The following is an 18,123-nucleotide window of genomic DNA, read 5'->3' as shown; positions in this document are numbered from 1 at the left end:
GTTACGTAGCTAGCTTCCGACAGCAACACACACATAGCTGCAAAGGTTCATTTTCACTGACCCCTAAAATTCCCCCCAACTTCATTTCACCAGCCTGCCAATTGTGTGATTCTGTAATATAGTATTGTGGTAACACAAACCTGAAGAAATGCCTGCTCCTTCAGCATCTTGCCCATATGCTAAGAGTGTCACCTGCTGTTCACAAATCAGCGGGGTGTCTCATTGACATCCATTTTCAGTATCCGCAGATACAAAGGGGTTAAAACTCACATGTCTGCAGTTCTTAGAGGGCCAGAAGTGACCATGGAGGGCACTTCCACTTGCCATTTTGCTCCAGGGAGCCATTTTGTGGCTCCTTTCTTTCCAAAAGTGGCTGTTGTGGACAATTACCAGTGGGGTTTTTTGCTGGTTTTGGGGGGTGAGGATTTGGGGTCATTCCTGGGCACATGGGGAGGACATGGTTCAGTGGTTAGAGTGTTGGACTAGGACCGGGAAGACCCACATTCGAAATCCCCATTTAGCCTTGATACTTTCTGCGAGACTCTGGGTCAATCACTTCTCTCTCAGCCTAACCTATCTCACAAGGTTTTTATGAGGAGAAACTTAACTATGTACATTGCTCTGGGCTCCTTTGAGGAAGAGTGTAATATAAATGTAAAAATGAAAATCCTGACCACATTCAGACTCCATGGAGCAATCCACAATAAGTTTTTCCCCCTCTTGTTATTTTGTCGTCTTTGGGGAGTTTCCCCCCATTTTCCCTCCATTTCGGAACCGAACCCACCTTTCCCTATAGCAATAATGACTCATTACTCGTGGTTCCATTACTCGTGGCAGCAGGTGAGGAACAGAACCCCCACAAATAATGAAGTTCTCCTGAATCCAATAGTCATACTTTAGCTTGTATTTTAAAAATGACATCATGTAAGGAAACATGTATGTACCAGAGTGCACACTTATTCTGAAAAAATAACAACTGCAAAATGGCATGATGTATTTTGAGCAAGTATGTGGCCAAGCAGGGAGGAGGAGCCATGGGTTGTATTTGGTGTTTTTGGTCCTATACAATATCCCGAACTCTGCCTCCAGCAAACTTCTGGTAGTGACACTCATGCATTCTCAGTTGCACTGCAGTTGCAAAGGCTCTGGTCGTCTAATCTGACAGATACCTCCTCTTAACCCAAAGGGGGAAAGTGAGAGGCCGACATCAAGACTTAACAAAGTGCTTGCGCAACAAACACGTTGTGCTAGCTGTGTAAAGTCATGGGGATTTTTGGAATTGCATTCTTGAACAAACGTTTCCCACAAGACATGGGCCATGCCACAAGTTGTGCAGCTTGTTACACCAGTGTGCGCTCTGGCAGAACGTTTGCTTTGTTCGTCTGGGTGTCAGCCAGTTTTGCAAATGCAATGGGTGCTGCAGGTGGGAAACACATGGTGCCCTGCAAATACTATCCTGTAGAAAAACCCTAAAAACATAGGTGGGGCAACCTGCAAGAGCATAGAAATGCATGCCAAGGGTTCTGCAAACCTGGCATGGAGGTGAAGTTTTGCAGGTGAAGTTTCATCCCCCCCCACCTCACAATATTTAAGGGAATCTCAGACAAAATTTGGTGTTAAGAGCCAGGAATGTCATTCTTGCACTTAAACATACAAAAAGACTGAGTGGCATGGTGGGTTGTGCAACTTTATTAATTTCTTGTTTACTAAAAAAAAATCCTCAAGTAATGTACTTCTATAAAATCTGTGGAACTAACTAGATATTAGCACACTCGAAGCCTTACAGCATGAATGCATTGATGTTCATCTATTTGTTCATCTGTGTTTTAACAAAGGGGGAAAATTGGCTTTCCTGTTTTTGCTTCTTTAGTCCCTCCGTTCTACTTTCAACATCTGGACCACACTGGCAGAAGAACAGACCACTACGAAAGGCCAGAGTTATCTCTAGGATCATATGAATATGTGGCTACTTTAGATTACTGCAGGGTAAGTCTGTTCAGCCTGGAAAACAGTTTGTAATGTGAGCACAAAATCAAGGAGAACCCTTTTATATTTGTAAAACACAGTGGGAAAGGATTTGTGTGATTCCCAAGGGTGGGGGAAGAATGTTTATTGGGGAGTTAAGTGTTCAGTGAAGTTGAACTGGGAAGTGTGTTTAGCACAGCAGCTTCAAGTACAAACTGCACCATGTTAAGCTGAAGTATTTAAGTTATTTACCCAAGGCATAGTGTGCAATCCACAGAAAAGTAAATGCTGATAAATCCCACTGATTTGAATAGGACATACATGTACTCATTTTCCTCTGGATTGCAATGAAGTCCATTGTCCCAGTCTAGGAATTAATTACAGGTGTGAAAGCGCTGACACATGCATGCTCTGTAGTCGACATCCTGACTAACGAAGCACTTGAGAGAGAATGCAACACTAATGTGAAGCAGTTGCACTACTTATGTTAAGTCTGGAGCTTTTGTTCCAGACTAGTCCTGCGCTACCACAAGCATGCTTGTGCTTGCATAATGAGTGTTTCATCTCATTTGTTAAAATGGGACTCTTGTGCAATTGTGCAAATCCCTGGGGTTTTTTAGTGCAACTAGGCAATCCCAGTGTACTAGTGCACTGTTGCTCATTGTGCAAGTGCTTTGTTAAGCTGTCAGTCAGTGCTTCTTTGCCCACAGAGGTTCTCCATTCATTTCAATAGTGGAACTTCTCCCTATTCTCTTTCCTTTTGGAATTACAGATTGAGTTCCTCCATTGAAGTGATAGGGGAATCCTGCATGTTTCAAGACTTCTGAACATTTGAACTTGCATAGACCTCAGGATCAGGGTGTATGAGATTAAATGATTTTCCATTTTATAACATATTTTAGTTTTCACTGGATAAGGAACTGGCTGTCCATGCCCCTTTTACTGTTGACAGCTAAGGTATTTCACTGTTACAGTACGGTCATGCTTTTAGGGAGAGTATATTCAATACAATAAAACTACAATGATGTATTTTTCCCCCACCACTTTTAAGGAAAACCACAACTTTCCTTCATCCTTATTGAATAGCAATGAGGATGCACAGCTAGGGAAATGTTAACAAATAACAGCTGCTGAGCAGTGTGATGCTTCTTTGGAATGGATTTAGCAAACACAAGGCATTTTGCTTTTACAATAAATGTGCCAGGATGTTAGCCAGAGTCTTTTAATAAACTGCTGTAGAATTTACATAAAGTATGAAAATGGTTGCAGGCCTGCTGCAAACACTGAATTGGATCAGATTTTTAAAGCTCAGATCTCCACTTAAATTTCCATAGCTCATTTATTTTATTGAGTGGTACGGCTTTGGAGCCACATGGATATGAGTGAAAGCAGAATAATGGTCATTGTTGTACATTTGAGGCTTAAGGTCTGCTCACTCAAAACCCATACTCATTATCACCTTGTAGCTGCAGCTCCGTGTTAAGTGAAATCTGAAATTTGCTTCCATTGCATATCCACCATGAACACATGAATGTTTAGATGAGCAACTTAATCGCAGAGCAGGAAGTGGCCTTCGTAGAACACTGAACACATGCTTAAACTTGGGCTGATTGTTTGATTGGTGAGGTATCATGGGAGAGTGTAGAGTTGAATTCAAGGAACATCCCGTGCTGCGGTTGGGGTGGGAAGAGTGATGTTGTTTATCATCTTTATGATGCTGGAGTAAAGGTGACCTCGCCAGTGATTGCAGTGGATATCCAGTTTCTCAATTGCCTCCTCATAAATTACCTTGGCACTAGTCCTTTCTTCAGAAGAGCTTTGAGAAACATTTTTGTCTGTCTCTTGAGCACTTATATGGTTTACTTATTGTTACCTTAAGTCTCTACTGTAATTCATCCTCCAAACACAGCTGAGAATTGAGCGGAAATAGTGGAGGTGTCAAAGTGCATGTGATTCAAATTTTGCAGTGCAAGTAGATAGTACATATATAGTTGCTTAACGGAGCTATTTATTGCACTATATCATGTTTTTCACATAGCAAGAAACAGCATGCAGAGATGACATTCGTTACATATACAACATTTGTCATAGAAGCCAACCTTTCTATTCAGATGAAGGTCACTGTTCATTCGTTAATGTTGCAAATAGCTGAATTGTCTTTAATTGCCACAGACAACTGATGGTATATAATGTTCTTGATTCTCTTTGAATTGGATAAAAGAAACATTTGTATGCAAAATGAACACATGCATGGAAGATAAGAAAAAAAGAGGGGGAGAGGTTCTGTGAGTGTGAAAAAGTATTAGAGCACCTTGGTAGTGTTGCATGAGAGAAAATACTTTCCCAGCACTAGCAGTTTTACTGAAGTTAGTTATGTCAGTATAAGACAATTATCCTAGCAGTGACTTACCCTTGCAAATGGACTATAATTACTATAATCATATATTTCTAACAGTGATTAGGATGTTCTGTGGAAATCTCTGGTTGGATTAAGTGTTGGTTGGTTGGGCACTTTTCTTCCTCTTATTCTGCTCTTCTTTTTTTAAAACATAGAACAACAAGCCTCCACAGCCACCAGCCTATATCTTCATGATTGACGTGTCATATAATAACATCAAGAGTGGCCTTGTTAAACTCATCTGTGAGGAACTGAAGACTGTATTGGATAGACTTCCAAGGTAAAGCGAACAAGCAGCTTTCTGTAAACTAATATGCTCAGTTGTTTGGTAACGGCGGAGTAGTAACTGACAAGTAAAATACCTTAGACTTCCTATCTTTTAGAGTTGGCTTTAAGACCCCACCTATTCTAGATATCACTTTATTCCATTTTAGTATTGATTCAGTAATCTATATTTATATTTCTCCTGGGTGTGCCTTCAAATGTGCGTCCCGGCGGCCCAACTGATTGGCTGGGCGCCAGCACACCCAGGAGACCAGAGGCGGTGGTGGGCATGGCCGGAGAGGCAAGCGGCAGGCGGGCCCAGCTGTGGAGGAAAGCGGCAGCGGGCCCGGCTGCGGAGGCGGCACTCGGCCCGCTGGCGGGCCAGCCGCAGAGGCAAGTGGCAGCGGCGGGCTCGGCTGCAGAGGCAGGCAGTGGCAGCGGGCCCATCCGCGGAGGCAGCACTGGGGAGGAGAGGTAACTCTCAGCCCCGAAGAGCGCACAGATGCTCTGTGCGGGGTTGGCTAGTTCTTCTATAATCCAACTGTGCTTTCATAAATGATAAATGACATTTTAGCACTCTCGATTGACATGAGAATTGCCAGTTAGAGAGATAAGAAAAAATGAATATATGCAAGTTTTAAATAAGAACATAGGAAGCTGCCTTACACTGAGTCACACCATTGATCTATATAGCTCAGTATTGTTTACACCAGGGCTGCTCAACTTCGTCCCTCCTGCAGATGTTGGCCTACAATTCCCATAATCCCTGGCTATTGGCCACTGTGGCTGGGGATTTTGGGAGTTGTAGTTCAAAAATAGCTGAGGGGCCTAAGTTGAGCAGGCTTGGTTTACACTGACTGAAAGTAGTTTTCCAAGGTTTCAGGCAGGAGTCTCTCCCAGTCCTAAACAGAGATGCCAGGGAGTTAACTTGGGACCTTCTGCCTGCAAAGTAGGTGCTCTACCAGCAGAGAGTGCTCACATGTAGCCACCCATCCAAATGCAAACCAGGGTGAGCCCTGCTTTTCAAAGGGGTCAGTTCATGCCTACTACCACAAGACCAGCTCTCCTCCTCAAGAGGAAGAATGAATCTCCCTGGGTGGTTTATTTTTAGGCTGTTCATTTTTTGACATAGTTCTTCTCTTCCCCCCCCCCCATAGTTTTGCAGGCAACCAAAGTTGGGAAATTTGTCAAGAGCTTGTTTATGGTGCAGTTTTGTTTTATTGCTTAGTTATCAAAGCAAAAACTATGTTGCTTGCTTCTATATTTATTCAAACCGGCATGCATTTTGTCATCAGTTTCTCCCAAATGCCCACTAAGTGGGCACAACTGACCAAGCCCTGCTCCTGTATGACCTTCATTTATTTGAACAAGGATCTTGTTCAGAAAGTTGCAGGATTTCTTAACTGTGGGCCCCTAGATGATGTTGGACTACAACTCCCAGAATCCCCAGACATGGCCTTTGTGGCTGGGGATTCTGGGAGTTGTAGTCCAACAACATCTGGGGGCCCAAGGTTAAGAAACCCTGGAAAGTTGCATAGCCACAGTGGAATGAGTAGCACTCCAAATGCAAAATTTGTGAGGATTTGCCACCAAATAGTCACATAACAAAGTCTTTCTCAAGTTACTAGTCTACCTCTTCTTTATTTGGCGTTGCCTTGCTTTCCATGAATCACTAAAGTTACTAGACATGTTTATAAATCATACTTTATTTTATACCAGGGGTTCCCAACTTGTGATACTCCAGATGCTGCTGAACTACAGCTCCTATCATCTCCAGCTACAATTTTTGTAGTGGGGGATGATGGGAGTTGTAGTTCAGCAAAAGGTGGAGTACCACAGGTTGGGAGCCCATTTTATACAAATACCACATTATTGTTTCATGTGGGTATTTCATAAAGTATTGGTTTAAATGATGAGGGGCTGTAGGTCAGTAGTAGATTATTTATTGATTTGATTTGACTTCAGATTATCTGTTTTGCATGCAGAAGGTCTCAGGTTCAATCCCTGGCTCTCCAGGTAGAGCTGGGAAAGACACTCACCTGCAGCCTTGGAGCTGTTGCCAGTCTGTGAAGACAATACTGAGCTAGGCTGACCAATGGTCTGACATGGGACATGGGATAAGGCAGCTTCTTGTGTTCCTAATTTTGCCAAGCTGCCTAGTTATTTCTATGGCCCTTTCTGCTGTATTTGCACATTACAAGGAACACTTATTGTGTCTCGCTTTCTGTGAAGGGATAGCTTTATCCTGAAAGCAAGACAGGTGTCTCCTCAAAAATGTGTAAAATGTGGGGTCATGGTTAATCAGTTGGTGTTGATGTATCTCTGTATAGAAGATGTCTGCTCAAGGGCAAAATTGTGCTCTGACCAAATACTGCATGTTGCTGTAGTAAGATGTTAAACTTGTTAAAAGCATTAGGTGACAGTTTCCTTCTTTTGGAAAAGACAATTGTTGACCCAGATCTGTAAAGGAGAGAGTAAGAGAGCCTTCTGCTGTGACGAAAAGCAAAGTGAAAATGAAAACCACTAGCAGTGTCATAGCACAGACTTATGCATTTACTTTAAATGTATGTGTCAATCATGGACAATATTTGTTTTTCCTCAGATAGGAAATGTATAGACACACCTACCTAGAGGAGTTGTTGTGGGGCCAGGGTTCAGGAGATGTTTGTTTTTGTGGGGGGTTTCCCTCTCTGCTTCTTCCCACCCTTGCTCCTTTGACACACATACCTAACTAAACTCTTCCCTCTTCAACCATCTCTTCAGTCCTCAGGCAAGCTTTAAAAAAAAAAAAAATCAAATCAGGCACTTTCAATCTGTTAAATGTTGTTTGACACTGTGTTCCACAGTGTTTTGTGTTTAAAAAGCCAGTCCATTTTTTAAAAACTTGAAATACTGCTCTGAGCAAGGGGTGGGGCATGATTGTCAGCCAATAAGCATTCTGCACAGCTGACTTCTATTGGAAACTGGAGAAACTAATTGCAACTGTGCTCAGTTCTCTGTAGAAGGTTTTAATCTGGTCAAAAATGGACCAGCATAAATCCTCAACTCTCAAGCTATGAATCTATGTCTGTCCAGATGAATCTTTATATCTACTGTGCTGAGGCTAAAATCTAGATGTTCCATTGTGTCTTTGAGTGTAGCCAGTCAGAATAAGATAATACATGAAATATTTTCTTCTGTGCAAGGTAATAATCCAGAAGTTGCCTATAACTACATTTTCTAAAATAATTTATCTTCAAGGGAGGACCAAGAGAAGACTTCAGCTATTCGAGTTGCATTTGTCACCTACAACAAAGTCCTCCACTTCTTCAATGTAAAGAGCAACCTTGCACAACCTCAGATGATGGTAGTCACTGATGTCGGTGAAGTCTTTGTCCCTTTACTTGATGGCTTCTTTGTCAACTTTCAAGAGTCTCGATCTGTTATAAATAAGTAATTACATAATTTGTATCTTTTTAATATTTGTAGGAATATATTGGTGTTCCTTTGTAAAAGTCATGAACTATTTCGTTAACCTGTGCTTACTCATTTCCTATCCATTCAATATTCCTTTATATTGAAAGACAATGCACTTGATGTAGAGAGAAATGCATGGAAAATTTGGTTGCAGTATATACTGATATACTCAGGCCTACCTACTAATCAGATAGTTTAACACTGATCAGACATTTGCAGCAGGAGAAGGTGGCATTCAGTATCTTTATCGATGATCAGTACTATAATAGAGCTGAGAGAGTACTGATTGGGTTTGTGCACGTGATTCCTGATTCAGCCATGGAAACCCCTGTATATAGTGTTGAGTGCCAGCAGTAGCAATCCAGCACTAAGGGCCATACAGATGCCACCCTTTGGCCCATGCGGTTACTAGTTCAACAGGAGATGTGCACAAACGTTTGCATATGCATTTCACCCATACTGGATTAGGTGGCAGACAGGCAGATGCTCAACAGGAAAGAGGAGGAGGTGTCCTCTGCTCCATCCCTTGGAGGTATTTTTCTTCTGTCATTTGATGTATAATTAAATTACCTACAAATTCCTTTTGGTCCTGTTTAGGCCAGTTATAATGATATGTGCATAAAAACCAGTTTAGCAATGTCTTTGATAGTTGAAATAATGAAAGTTGAAATACTATAGATGAGACGAAAAGTGGTTATTCAGGGTCAGACAATGCAGTAATGTGACTGAATTACTGAATTTGTTTGTATGAGAGCATGTGACATCAGGGACATAACTATAATAGGGCAAGGGGAGACAGTTGTCTGGGGGCCCACTGCCTTGGGGGGGGCCCAAAGGCAAGTCACATGACTGACTCCCCCAACTGCGCGCCTGCCCGGGCTTCCTTCATCCTCCGAAATAGATGTGGGTGTTAAGACCTGGAGCTACCAGAACAGCATATCTTTCTCTAGTACCATTAAATGACTTGCATCGTCCACAATTTGCAAAACCTTTAAAAAAATAAGTTAGGTTGATGTTCTATTGTGGCACACACACACACACAAATTTTACTATGCTTTTTGTTACCACTGTTCAGCCTCATTTAAGATTTCTTTACTTCATGAGCTGAGCTTCAGTGATGGGGGGAGGGGTGTGCATTTTAAAAGTCTTGTCTCTGGTCCCACTCCAACCTTGCTACACCCCTGTGTGACATGTTAGAAATGCAGTGAACAATTACTGTCCTCCAGTACCATGGAGACTTTGCTCTTCAGAGTGTTTCTATTTAATTAACGCTCCTCATGCAATGCCCAGGTGTGAGACACTGTGGGTTATTATGTCGCATCACTGAAGCAAACAGTTATAAAATGAAGAGTGCTGGTCGATATTCCTCTGATGGTGATAGCTTGCAGAGCAGTACATATTCCCATTCCTTTTCTGGAAAGAGAAAAGATTGTTGTAGGACTGCATGATGGGATGCCATGGCTAAAAGAATCTGCTTCTACCCTCAGCTAGCGCTTCATGTGTGTCACTGTTAAGGGGTGCACCTGGCAAATCACCAGCAATCTTAACATTCATCTGTTTATCTATCTATTTATTTATTTGGAATCTTCAAAAACCAGTTTGGGTGTTCGGCTCTGCTTAAAAGGCATTTGTTTCAGCATACATGTTTGGGTATGGATATAATGTTTCATCATCAAATTGGGGGAAAACTTTGTCCCACAAAATGGAGAACTCAAAGCAGCCTTATAAAGCTGCTAAGCTAGAATTCTGCTCCACTTATTTTGGGATGTTTAAAAAAACAAAAACTTTCAGCAAGAGACCTTGGTGTTTTTTATATGCATTTCCCCCCAAAAGGATTATCTTGTCTTTTTCAGCCTGTCGCAATGCTGATCTTTTCCTCTCTTCCATAGCTTGCTGGATCAGATTCCAGAGATGTTTGCAGACACTAATGAGAGTGAGACTGTCTTTGCTCCTGTTATCCAGGCTGGCATGGAAGCGCTAAAGGTTAGAATGTTCCTCTCTAATAAACAAAGACTTTATTAGGACAGATTTTATAAACTATGCAATTTCTGCATGATGAAGGCTAACCTTTCCCACAGGTCACAAGAGGATGCACCAGAAAAACCCACTCGTTGTCTCTTGCACTTTAATTTAATGACATCACTGATACTTCAGATATACTGGCTGACAGACTGCATAGTGTTATGCTTGTGATGGAACTTAACATTTGCACAGTTGCACAAGAGTGCTGTTGTGCAAATGCAAAATTGTGCATAGTTGTGTGACGCCGAGGCCACACATAACTGCTAAATTGGATTTTATGCACATATCATTATTTCAATTATATATTATAATTTGCTCGTGAAATCCAGTTTAGCAACTCTGTGTGCAGTTTTGTGCAAATGTTACACTCCACTGTGTGCACAACATCCTGGTCACAGTATGTCGGTCACTGTTTTCCCTGCACAGGTGCAGCAGGAGAAAAATGTCCTGTATGTTTGGTCATATTGTCCATTTATTTGCCTGTATGTTGGTTGTAGCTACCAGTCTCAGCTTTTTAATCCATATGCACATTGTGCAGTGGTCAAACATGTACATTTCCCTAAAATTCCTCTTTTGTTCAAGTTCTACAATATGACCTAGAGCACAAGAGTTTCAAACTGCTTTTGAAACTGTGGGAAAATTTCAGTAGCAGTTGGTGATGTGATCATGCAAAGAAAACAATAGTCCAGATGGCAGCCATTATTAACAACATGCTTACAGAAGGACTTTGTACTAGTGCAAAGCTGTTGCACTAGTTGCTTGGGCTGAGTCTGGAGCTTTTGTTCCAGACTAGGGTTGCACTGCTGCAAGCATGCTTGTGCTCACACAACAGTTGTACAACCTGTTGCATGTCTCACTTGTTTTAATGGGAACTTCTGTGCAAAAGCACTCCAGTGCAATTCTGCAAAACCCCAAATTTTAGTGCAGCTTTGCTCATTACACAAGCAGTTCATTAGCCAGGATGTCATCCAATAACGTTAAAAAAATCCCACGGGCCCCACCAGATTCCTTAGGCATGCCTCTAGATCCTAGGCCTCATCTTTTCTTATTAAAAGCCGAACACACAATTCTACAAAGAACCCACCAAAAAACCTTTTAGAAGAAAAATTGTGGCACTAAAATACATGCGTATTTTCCAAGCTTCTTTATGATTACAGAATTTGAGTTTCCTGAATCCATAAGTTGGGATTTTTACAACAGAATTTAAAACCCACCATGTATGTTGGGTGGCATCCAGACCTTTAGCACATCAGTGCTCATGAGTGGAACACCTTCCACTAGCGCAAGGAACCTTGTGCAAGTGCAGCTCTCCTATTTGCAAGCGTGTCCGCTGATAAAGCATCACTCTGCTAAAGATCTGGATACACCCAGCATGCATCCCCAAGAGTTTGGAGATGCCTCTGCACATACTATATAGAGAAATCCTGGGACTGCATCACTAGTACCAGTCTCCCAACAGCTCCGGGGAGTGGGGAAGGAGACTAATAGGGGTGTTCAGTTCGGGCCGAATCGGGGCAATTCGCAGATTTGACCTCTAATTGAAGTGCCCTCAAAATAGAGGGCCCTCTTCAGGGTAGATGCAAATCATCCCTGATTTGTCCCAAATCGATTCGAACGCCATTTTGAGACCGGTTTTGTTGGGGAAATGGGCCACAAAATGTTGTGTTTTTTTCGTGGAGAGCTGATCTACTGATTTGGGATTGGTGGGTAGACCAGCCATCCGCTACAGACTTAGTGCATCTGTTAGCCTCTGAGGTAGACCCAGGTAGACCAGTCCTCTGAGGTGGGCAGACATGCTAAGTCTGGAGTGGAGGGCTGGTCTACCCACCAGTCCCAATCAGTAGACCAGTACTCCCGTTTTCCCAGCAATAGATGGTCTACCAATTGGGTTCAGCAGCCCTCCTCTCTGGACTTAATACATCTGCCTACTTCAGAGAACTGGTCCACCTGCTGACCCCAGTTGGTAGACCAGCTCTCCTTGGGGGGAATTGCCATTTTGAGGCCTACTTTTCCAGCAAAATTGACCTCAAAATGGCGCTCAAATCACCCTAATCGATTCAGGTGATTCATCTGGACAGCTGGCCAAGCCAGCTGTTCTCAATGAATCAATTTGAAGGTTCTGTGATTCGATTCAACCTCTGATCAAATCTCATAATTTGATTCGTGCAAACTCCTAGAGCCCAGTGTAGGCTTGTTTTCCTCTTGTATATTATATAATTAAATTGCTGAAATAGTGTTCTGGAATTACAGCAGTCCAGAAGTGTTATCATTAATCCCATGGTATCAAGGACTTGCATAGGGCTAGTCTTCTAACATTTGACAATTTCCAGCAATTCTGAAGTTTTGTTACAGGACAGTTATATGTAAATTTCTTCAGTCGACATAATTTGTGTTGGTGTGTGTTTGTTTGTTTGTTAAATTTATACCCTGCCCAAACTTATGTCTCTGGGTGGCTTTTTAGCTTTTTCTGTTTAGCTTTTCTTGGTGCAGAATATGTCTGCACCAAGTGCCTAAAAACAGCCCCGGGTATAAGTGTGTTAATTTACTTGTCTTAACACAGATATTCAAAAAATAAGTGAGGCATTATTTGTTGAGGTTTTTAAAGCTGTAATCTAATTGCAGTGTCAGGTAATAATGATGATTTTGTTATTTATAATTAGGAAAAATTACAGTTTATGATTTGTCCATTGTATTAAATATAGTAAGTTTTGGGGCAGGGGATAGGGAAAGAAAGCGTAAGCATATTTCATTTTAAGGAAAATGTATTTATATAAATTTAGATAAATGCCAAATGGCATCTGTCCCGAGTGAAAGAAATAAACAAATGTACTAGAAGCACACACGCAAGAAAATTAAAACCCAAACCCATAAAATGAATACATTGCAACTTCAAAGGGACCAGTCTGGGTCCATCTGGAATTTTTTTGTGTATATTTACCATGAAAGTGATCTCAGTGGTGAAACAGACTTCTCGTCTCTGCATTTATTTTCCTTTGTTTCTTTTCCCTGCAATGCCAACTGTGAGCAAATACAGTAATGCATGTTATGCTTCATAGATCAATGATCTCAGTCTTTCTGTATGTCACAATCTTCCTAAAAAGAGGAAATTGATGTTCAGGTAGAAATTGGTGCTGTTTTACGACATTTTGGTTTTGGGGAAATTTAGAGAAATGACAACTTAAAGCTTGCACATACATGTACTAAGCCTTGTGGAGGCCTCTACTGACAAATTCAGCAAACAACTGGAACCCTCCATCTAAAGTGGGAGCCATATGTTAATGCTTTAACAGATTTTAGGATGCTAGATCCTGAGGTGCCATTGGGCATCCATTTTACTCAAACTAAACTACAACTGTAAATTATGAATTACAGTTGTAAATTACAACTGTTGTTTCTGCACTAGCATATCGTTCTGCTTCTTTGACAGGTAGTGGTCCCGTTTCCACTAATGTCTCCTTTTCCATGCTTCATGCTAGAGATATAGTGCTTTGAGAAGAATGCTTTGTGTTACAGAAATAAATTTAATAAGAATAGTCCAGCTTGTGTGTAACTGTAGAGCAGTACAATAAAAGCATTGAAACTAATGTCGGAGAGCTAACCACATTACTCTATTACAGCAAACGTAGCCTTGTAGTAATTTTAAAGACTTAGTAGATTTATAGCAGCAGAAGCTTAACGGTAATACCAGTGCAAAAGTCCTAAAATATACCTGCTTTTAAAGTTAAAGGTTCCCTTTCTGAAGTGTAGATTTTCAAGTGTACTCTGCAAATTTTTGCATCAAACGGGAATTTAATGCCGTTATCAATCTATATATTTTGCCAGCAAAGACTTCACCGAAAGCCACATTATGGTAATACCTTTATTGTCACCTGTGACAATGACACAAAATGACCCAGAGTTGTGAGCAGGTAGCTTTTGAGTTCTCCAGAACTCTTCATCAGGTTGCATGGCAACTGCCAAGAGGAAAAGATAGCAACTAACATCCAGAATAATACTTTGCTGGTGCTTTGAGGAAGGGGTGATTTTCTCCAGACTCTCCTTTCCACTGAAGCCCACTATGCCTCCCTAAAATATGTCCCTGAAGGCTGTGCAATCCTCAGTGACACATTTTCAGATGGCACAGTGAAGGGGAGATTGGTGAAAATCGCCTCTCCTGCATAGCATCAGCACAGCAGTAGTCTTGGCATTAGCCAACAGATATTTTCCTGTTCAGAAAATTAAGCTTCAGATTGCCCCTAAGCAGCTGTTTTGTGATGGGTAAAATCAGATAATATAGTAAAATCTGATGTCAGTGATGGATCAATGGCTATTTATCGTCCTTCTGATTTTTCCAGGAAAAAGCCTGAAGCAAAGTAGAAGTTGGGGAAACTTTTTCCGTTTCTATGTTTTTATTTATTGTTAAATTTATTTATTTATTTATTGTTAAATTTACATACCATCTTCCATTAAAAACAATCCCAAGGCGGGATATTTATATGGGGCATTAAAAGTGGAAACAGGGGCAGTAAAACATTTGCAGTTTTGTTACTGCATCAAGTTGGGCCTTTACTGGTATCGGTTCTCTAGAACATAAACTGCTTGGTATTTGCTTTTATCCTTGAGTTATCCACAAAGCTCTAGATTATTAACTGTCGGGAATGTTGCCATTTTCTGTGTCCTGTGAAGCTGATTCACCAACAGATCACTTGCTCAGTACAAAAGCATTTCACAATTGCATGTCCACCTCTGCACTGGTATTGCCCTGACTTCTGTCACTTGTGATTACACAAACCGACTGCACAGACCACAAAGTCTATCTGCAGAGCCAAAATAGCTAGGAAATGTTGTTTTAGAGGGCAGATGAAGAAACAAAGAAAACAATGCATGCTTCCTGAAACTATTGGCCTAGAAAGCAGGAGAATGTTGTAATAGCTCCATTTGTGCCAGGGACAGCCTTTCCCTGAGGCAGGGTGAGGCAGTCACCTCAGGTGCAAGCGGTGGGGGGGCCCACGGGGGACAGCAGATGCTAGACCCCTGCCACCATGGGTACCACCCTGCTATCCTCTACCACTGCCTTTCCTTGCCCTGCTGGGGCATACTGTTCATCGACAGGGGTGTCATTTCATCTACTGCCACAGGCATCAAAATGTCTTGGAACATCCCTGACTTGTGCCATAGTAAAGTCACTATGTCGACAACTGAACATACAGAAATCGAATCCACCATCGACTACTGAAGTTATCACAGTGCCATGTGTTCACTCATATCCTTTACTTAATTGCATTATCAACACATTGGTTGTGGTCTTCATGCAGGCAGGGGTGTTGTATTGCACTTTTGCTTGTAGAGTTACAAACCAAATGTGATTCTCATAGATGGTAGGAAACTGGTATACACATGTGGCTTCCTTTCTCCTGCCCCTGATACACCTATAATGGACCAAAAGCATGATCCCTAAGGAGAAGTCCAGTTATCACATATTCTAGAGAAGGTTCTACTTGAAATCTAAATGAATTAAACATTGTGGACATTTATTTTAATGTGCTGTGGTGGTTTTTAATCCCCTTCATGCCAATTAATAACAGCCAGAATATTGTTGTTAATTATTCACAGCTGTAAGGGACAAGTTTCTTCAAACAAATCTTGGTACCCTTGATATATGGAAGAGTTTTGTTTGTAGCAATAGCCATGATTCAGGCATTTCCATGTTGGATTAAGTTATTTATGGATATGAAGTTCTCAGCTTCCCATTTATTTTCTTTGGGAGCCACAAAACGTTCAGGCTCTAAACAAATAGGCTATTTAGTTTAGTTTATAAAGTGTCAGTGAACGTTTACACTGGCATTTGAGACTCAACTGAAAATGCATGAAAATTTGGATCAAGTGTTTATAAATGCAACAGTAAAGGTAATATTTTGTGTCTTTGTATCAGGCAGCAGAATGTGCTGGGAAGTTGTTTATCTTTCATTCTTCATTGCCGACTGCAGAAGCACCAGGGAAGCTAAAGAGCAGGGATGATAGAAAATTGGTCAATACAGAGAAGGAGAAGGTACCCCCCCTTTTTTTGCTTTACAACTGTAACATGAAGAAGAACTTATTTTCTGTGCTAAATTTCCTCCAAGTGCAGCCCAATACAAATGTCAGTGGTTGTTAATCCCATTTTCTTCCAAAAATGAATATTTTCTTTGGGTGCTGTGTTTTTTGGTTTGTTTTTTGTCTTTTAGCATAAGAATGCTTTACAGAGGCGCATGCAGGGGCATATCTAGGGTGGGGCAGGCAGGGCATGTGCCCCGGGTGCCACTTGAAGGGGGGTGCCATTTCTTAAAATTAATTTTTTAAAAAATGGCCGTCAAAAACAAAATGGCCAATACGCATGCTCAAATGGCCTCTTTGAAGCCCTAGGCCATGCCATGCATCACAGAGGCCATTTGAGCATGCACAGTGGCCATTTTGTTTTCAGCGGCCATTTTTAAATAAAAAAATTAAAAATGGCCACTGCACATGCTCAAATGGTCCCTGCGAGGCCCTAGAGGCCAGCAGGGGGAGGGGGAACTTTTACAGACCCCCCCCCCCAACCTTTAGGAAGCCGCCTAAGGGGCTACAGTTTTAAAAAATGTAATATAATATGTCACTGCACAGATGTTAAGATTGGCACTATGTACAGAGAATCAGGGCTTGTGAATAATGAGCTGAAGCTTATGAGCTAGGATTGTATTCATTTGCTCTTACTTTGCTTCTTGTGATAAGTGAGTTAAATGTGATGTCTTAATTATATGGCTATTAATGGTGAATTTGTCTTTGAATCAGTGTGAAATCTTTAGTATTAAGGCTCACTGGGAGTTTCTTGCTCTCTTTCTCTCATTTTAACTGTCTTTATGAAATACTAGAATAGATTCCAAGCAGTGACACAGTTTACTCTATATATCCTTTAATTATTTTCAGAGTATCTGGGAAAAGTCAAATTCTCCATTGATTTTTAAAACTTATGTAATAGTGATGCTACAATGCATAGTAGAGAATTAGACAGGCATTTCTGTTTAGTTTTCCAAGTACACCTCCTTTGGGTATTTCATGAGCCCTAGCACACTGAAATTTGTAGTTTTCCAGCATTTTTTGGTCTGGCTACGTCCACTGCTAAATAGTTTTTGAAATATTAAAATATTAACGAGCTTGACTTGTATTTTTCAGCTGATATTATGGTAAAGTTATCTGAAAGATGGGTGTCAGATGTTTGGACAGGGGGCACAATTTCAGTGCTTGCCCTAAGCGCTATTTTCCCTAGATACGCCTCTGGGCGCATGTACAGACATGCACTACACATTGTGTTTAACTTACCTGAATAACAGAGTACATAGGAACATAGAAAGCTGCCATATAGTGAGTGAGACCATTGGTCTATCTAGCTCAGTATTGTCTTCACAGACTGGCAGCAGCTTCTCCAAGGTTGCAGGCAGGAATCTCTCTCAGCCCTATTTGGAGAAGCCAGGGAGGGAACTTGGAACCTTCTGTTCTTCCCAGAGCGGCTCCATCTCCTGAGGGGAATATCTTGCAGTGCACACACTTCTAGTCTCCCATTCAAATGCAACCAGGGCAGACCCTGCTTAGCTAAGGGGACAAGTCATGTTTGCTACCACAAGACCAGCTCTCCTCCCCAGAGGTGCAGTCAGATTTTTTCCCCACTGTTAGGCCTGATACCTATGCCAATCACTGTGGTGACTGCAGGTCATAAAAACAGTATCTGTGTAGACTAGGGATTCTCAGCGTTGGGTCCCCAGATGTTGTTGGACTTCAACTGCCATAATCCCCAACCAAAGGCCAGTAGGGCTGTGGATTATAGGAGTTGAAATCCAATAACATCTGGGGACTCAACGTTGAGAATCCTTGGTGTAGACAGCACAATAAGGCCATATTCACACGTACCGCGGGACCATGGGTCCAATGGATCTGCAGTTCCGCTCTCTACCCCCACCTGTCTGCATTCAGGCAAAACAGAGCAGGGAGCCTGCAGTCAGCGAGACTGCAGAGAGGAGGGGAAACTG

The 18,123-nt window shown here is 41.6% G+C and overlaps 1 protein-coding gene across 2 annotated transcripts in view; it reads left to right on the top strand.

Annotated features, from left to right (window-relative positions):
* Positions 1–18,123, top strand: part of SEC24D (SEC24 homolog D, COPII coat complex component) — an 83,411-nt gene that overhangs the window by 48,858 nt on the left and 16,430 nt on the right. For both annotated transcript variants that reach the window (XM_053252950.1, XM_053252951.1), the window contains exons 10-14: positions 1,871–1,986; positions 4,519–4,643; positions 7,868–8,059; positions 9,973–10,066; positions 16,017–16,133. In XM_053252950.1, coding sequence (XP_053108925.1) covers positions 1,871–1,986; positions 4,519–4,643; positions 7,868–8,059; positions 9,973–10,066; positions 16,017–16,133 — 644 coding nt within the window. The remainder of the gene's footprint in view (positions 1–1,870; positions 1,987–4,518; positions 4,644–7,867; positions 8,060–9,972; positions 10,067–16,016; positions 16,134–18,123) is intronic.

The sequence above is a fragment of the Hemicordylus capensis genome, chromosome 5 (assembly GCF_027244095.1).
Source record: "Hemicordylus capensis ecotype Gifberg chromosome 5, rHemCap1.1.pri, whole genome shotgun sequence".
Classification (NCBI taxonomy): domain Eukaryota; kingdom Metazoa; phylum Chordata; class Lepidosauria; order Squamata; family Cordylidae; genus Hemicordylus; species Hemicordylus capensis.
This window is presented reverse-complemented; position numbering and strand designations above follow the sequence as displayed.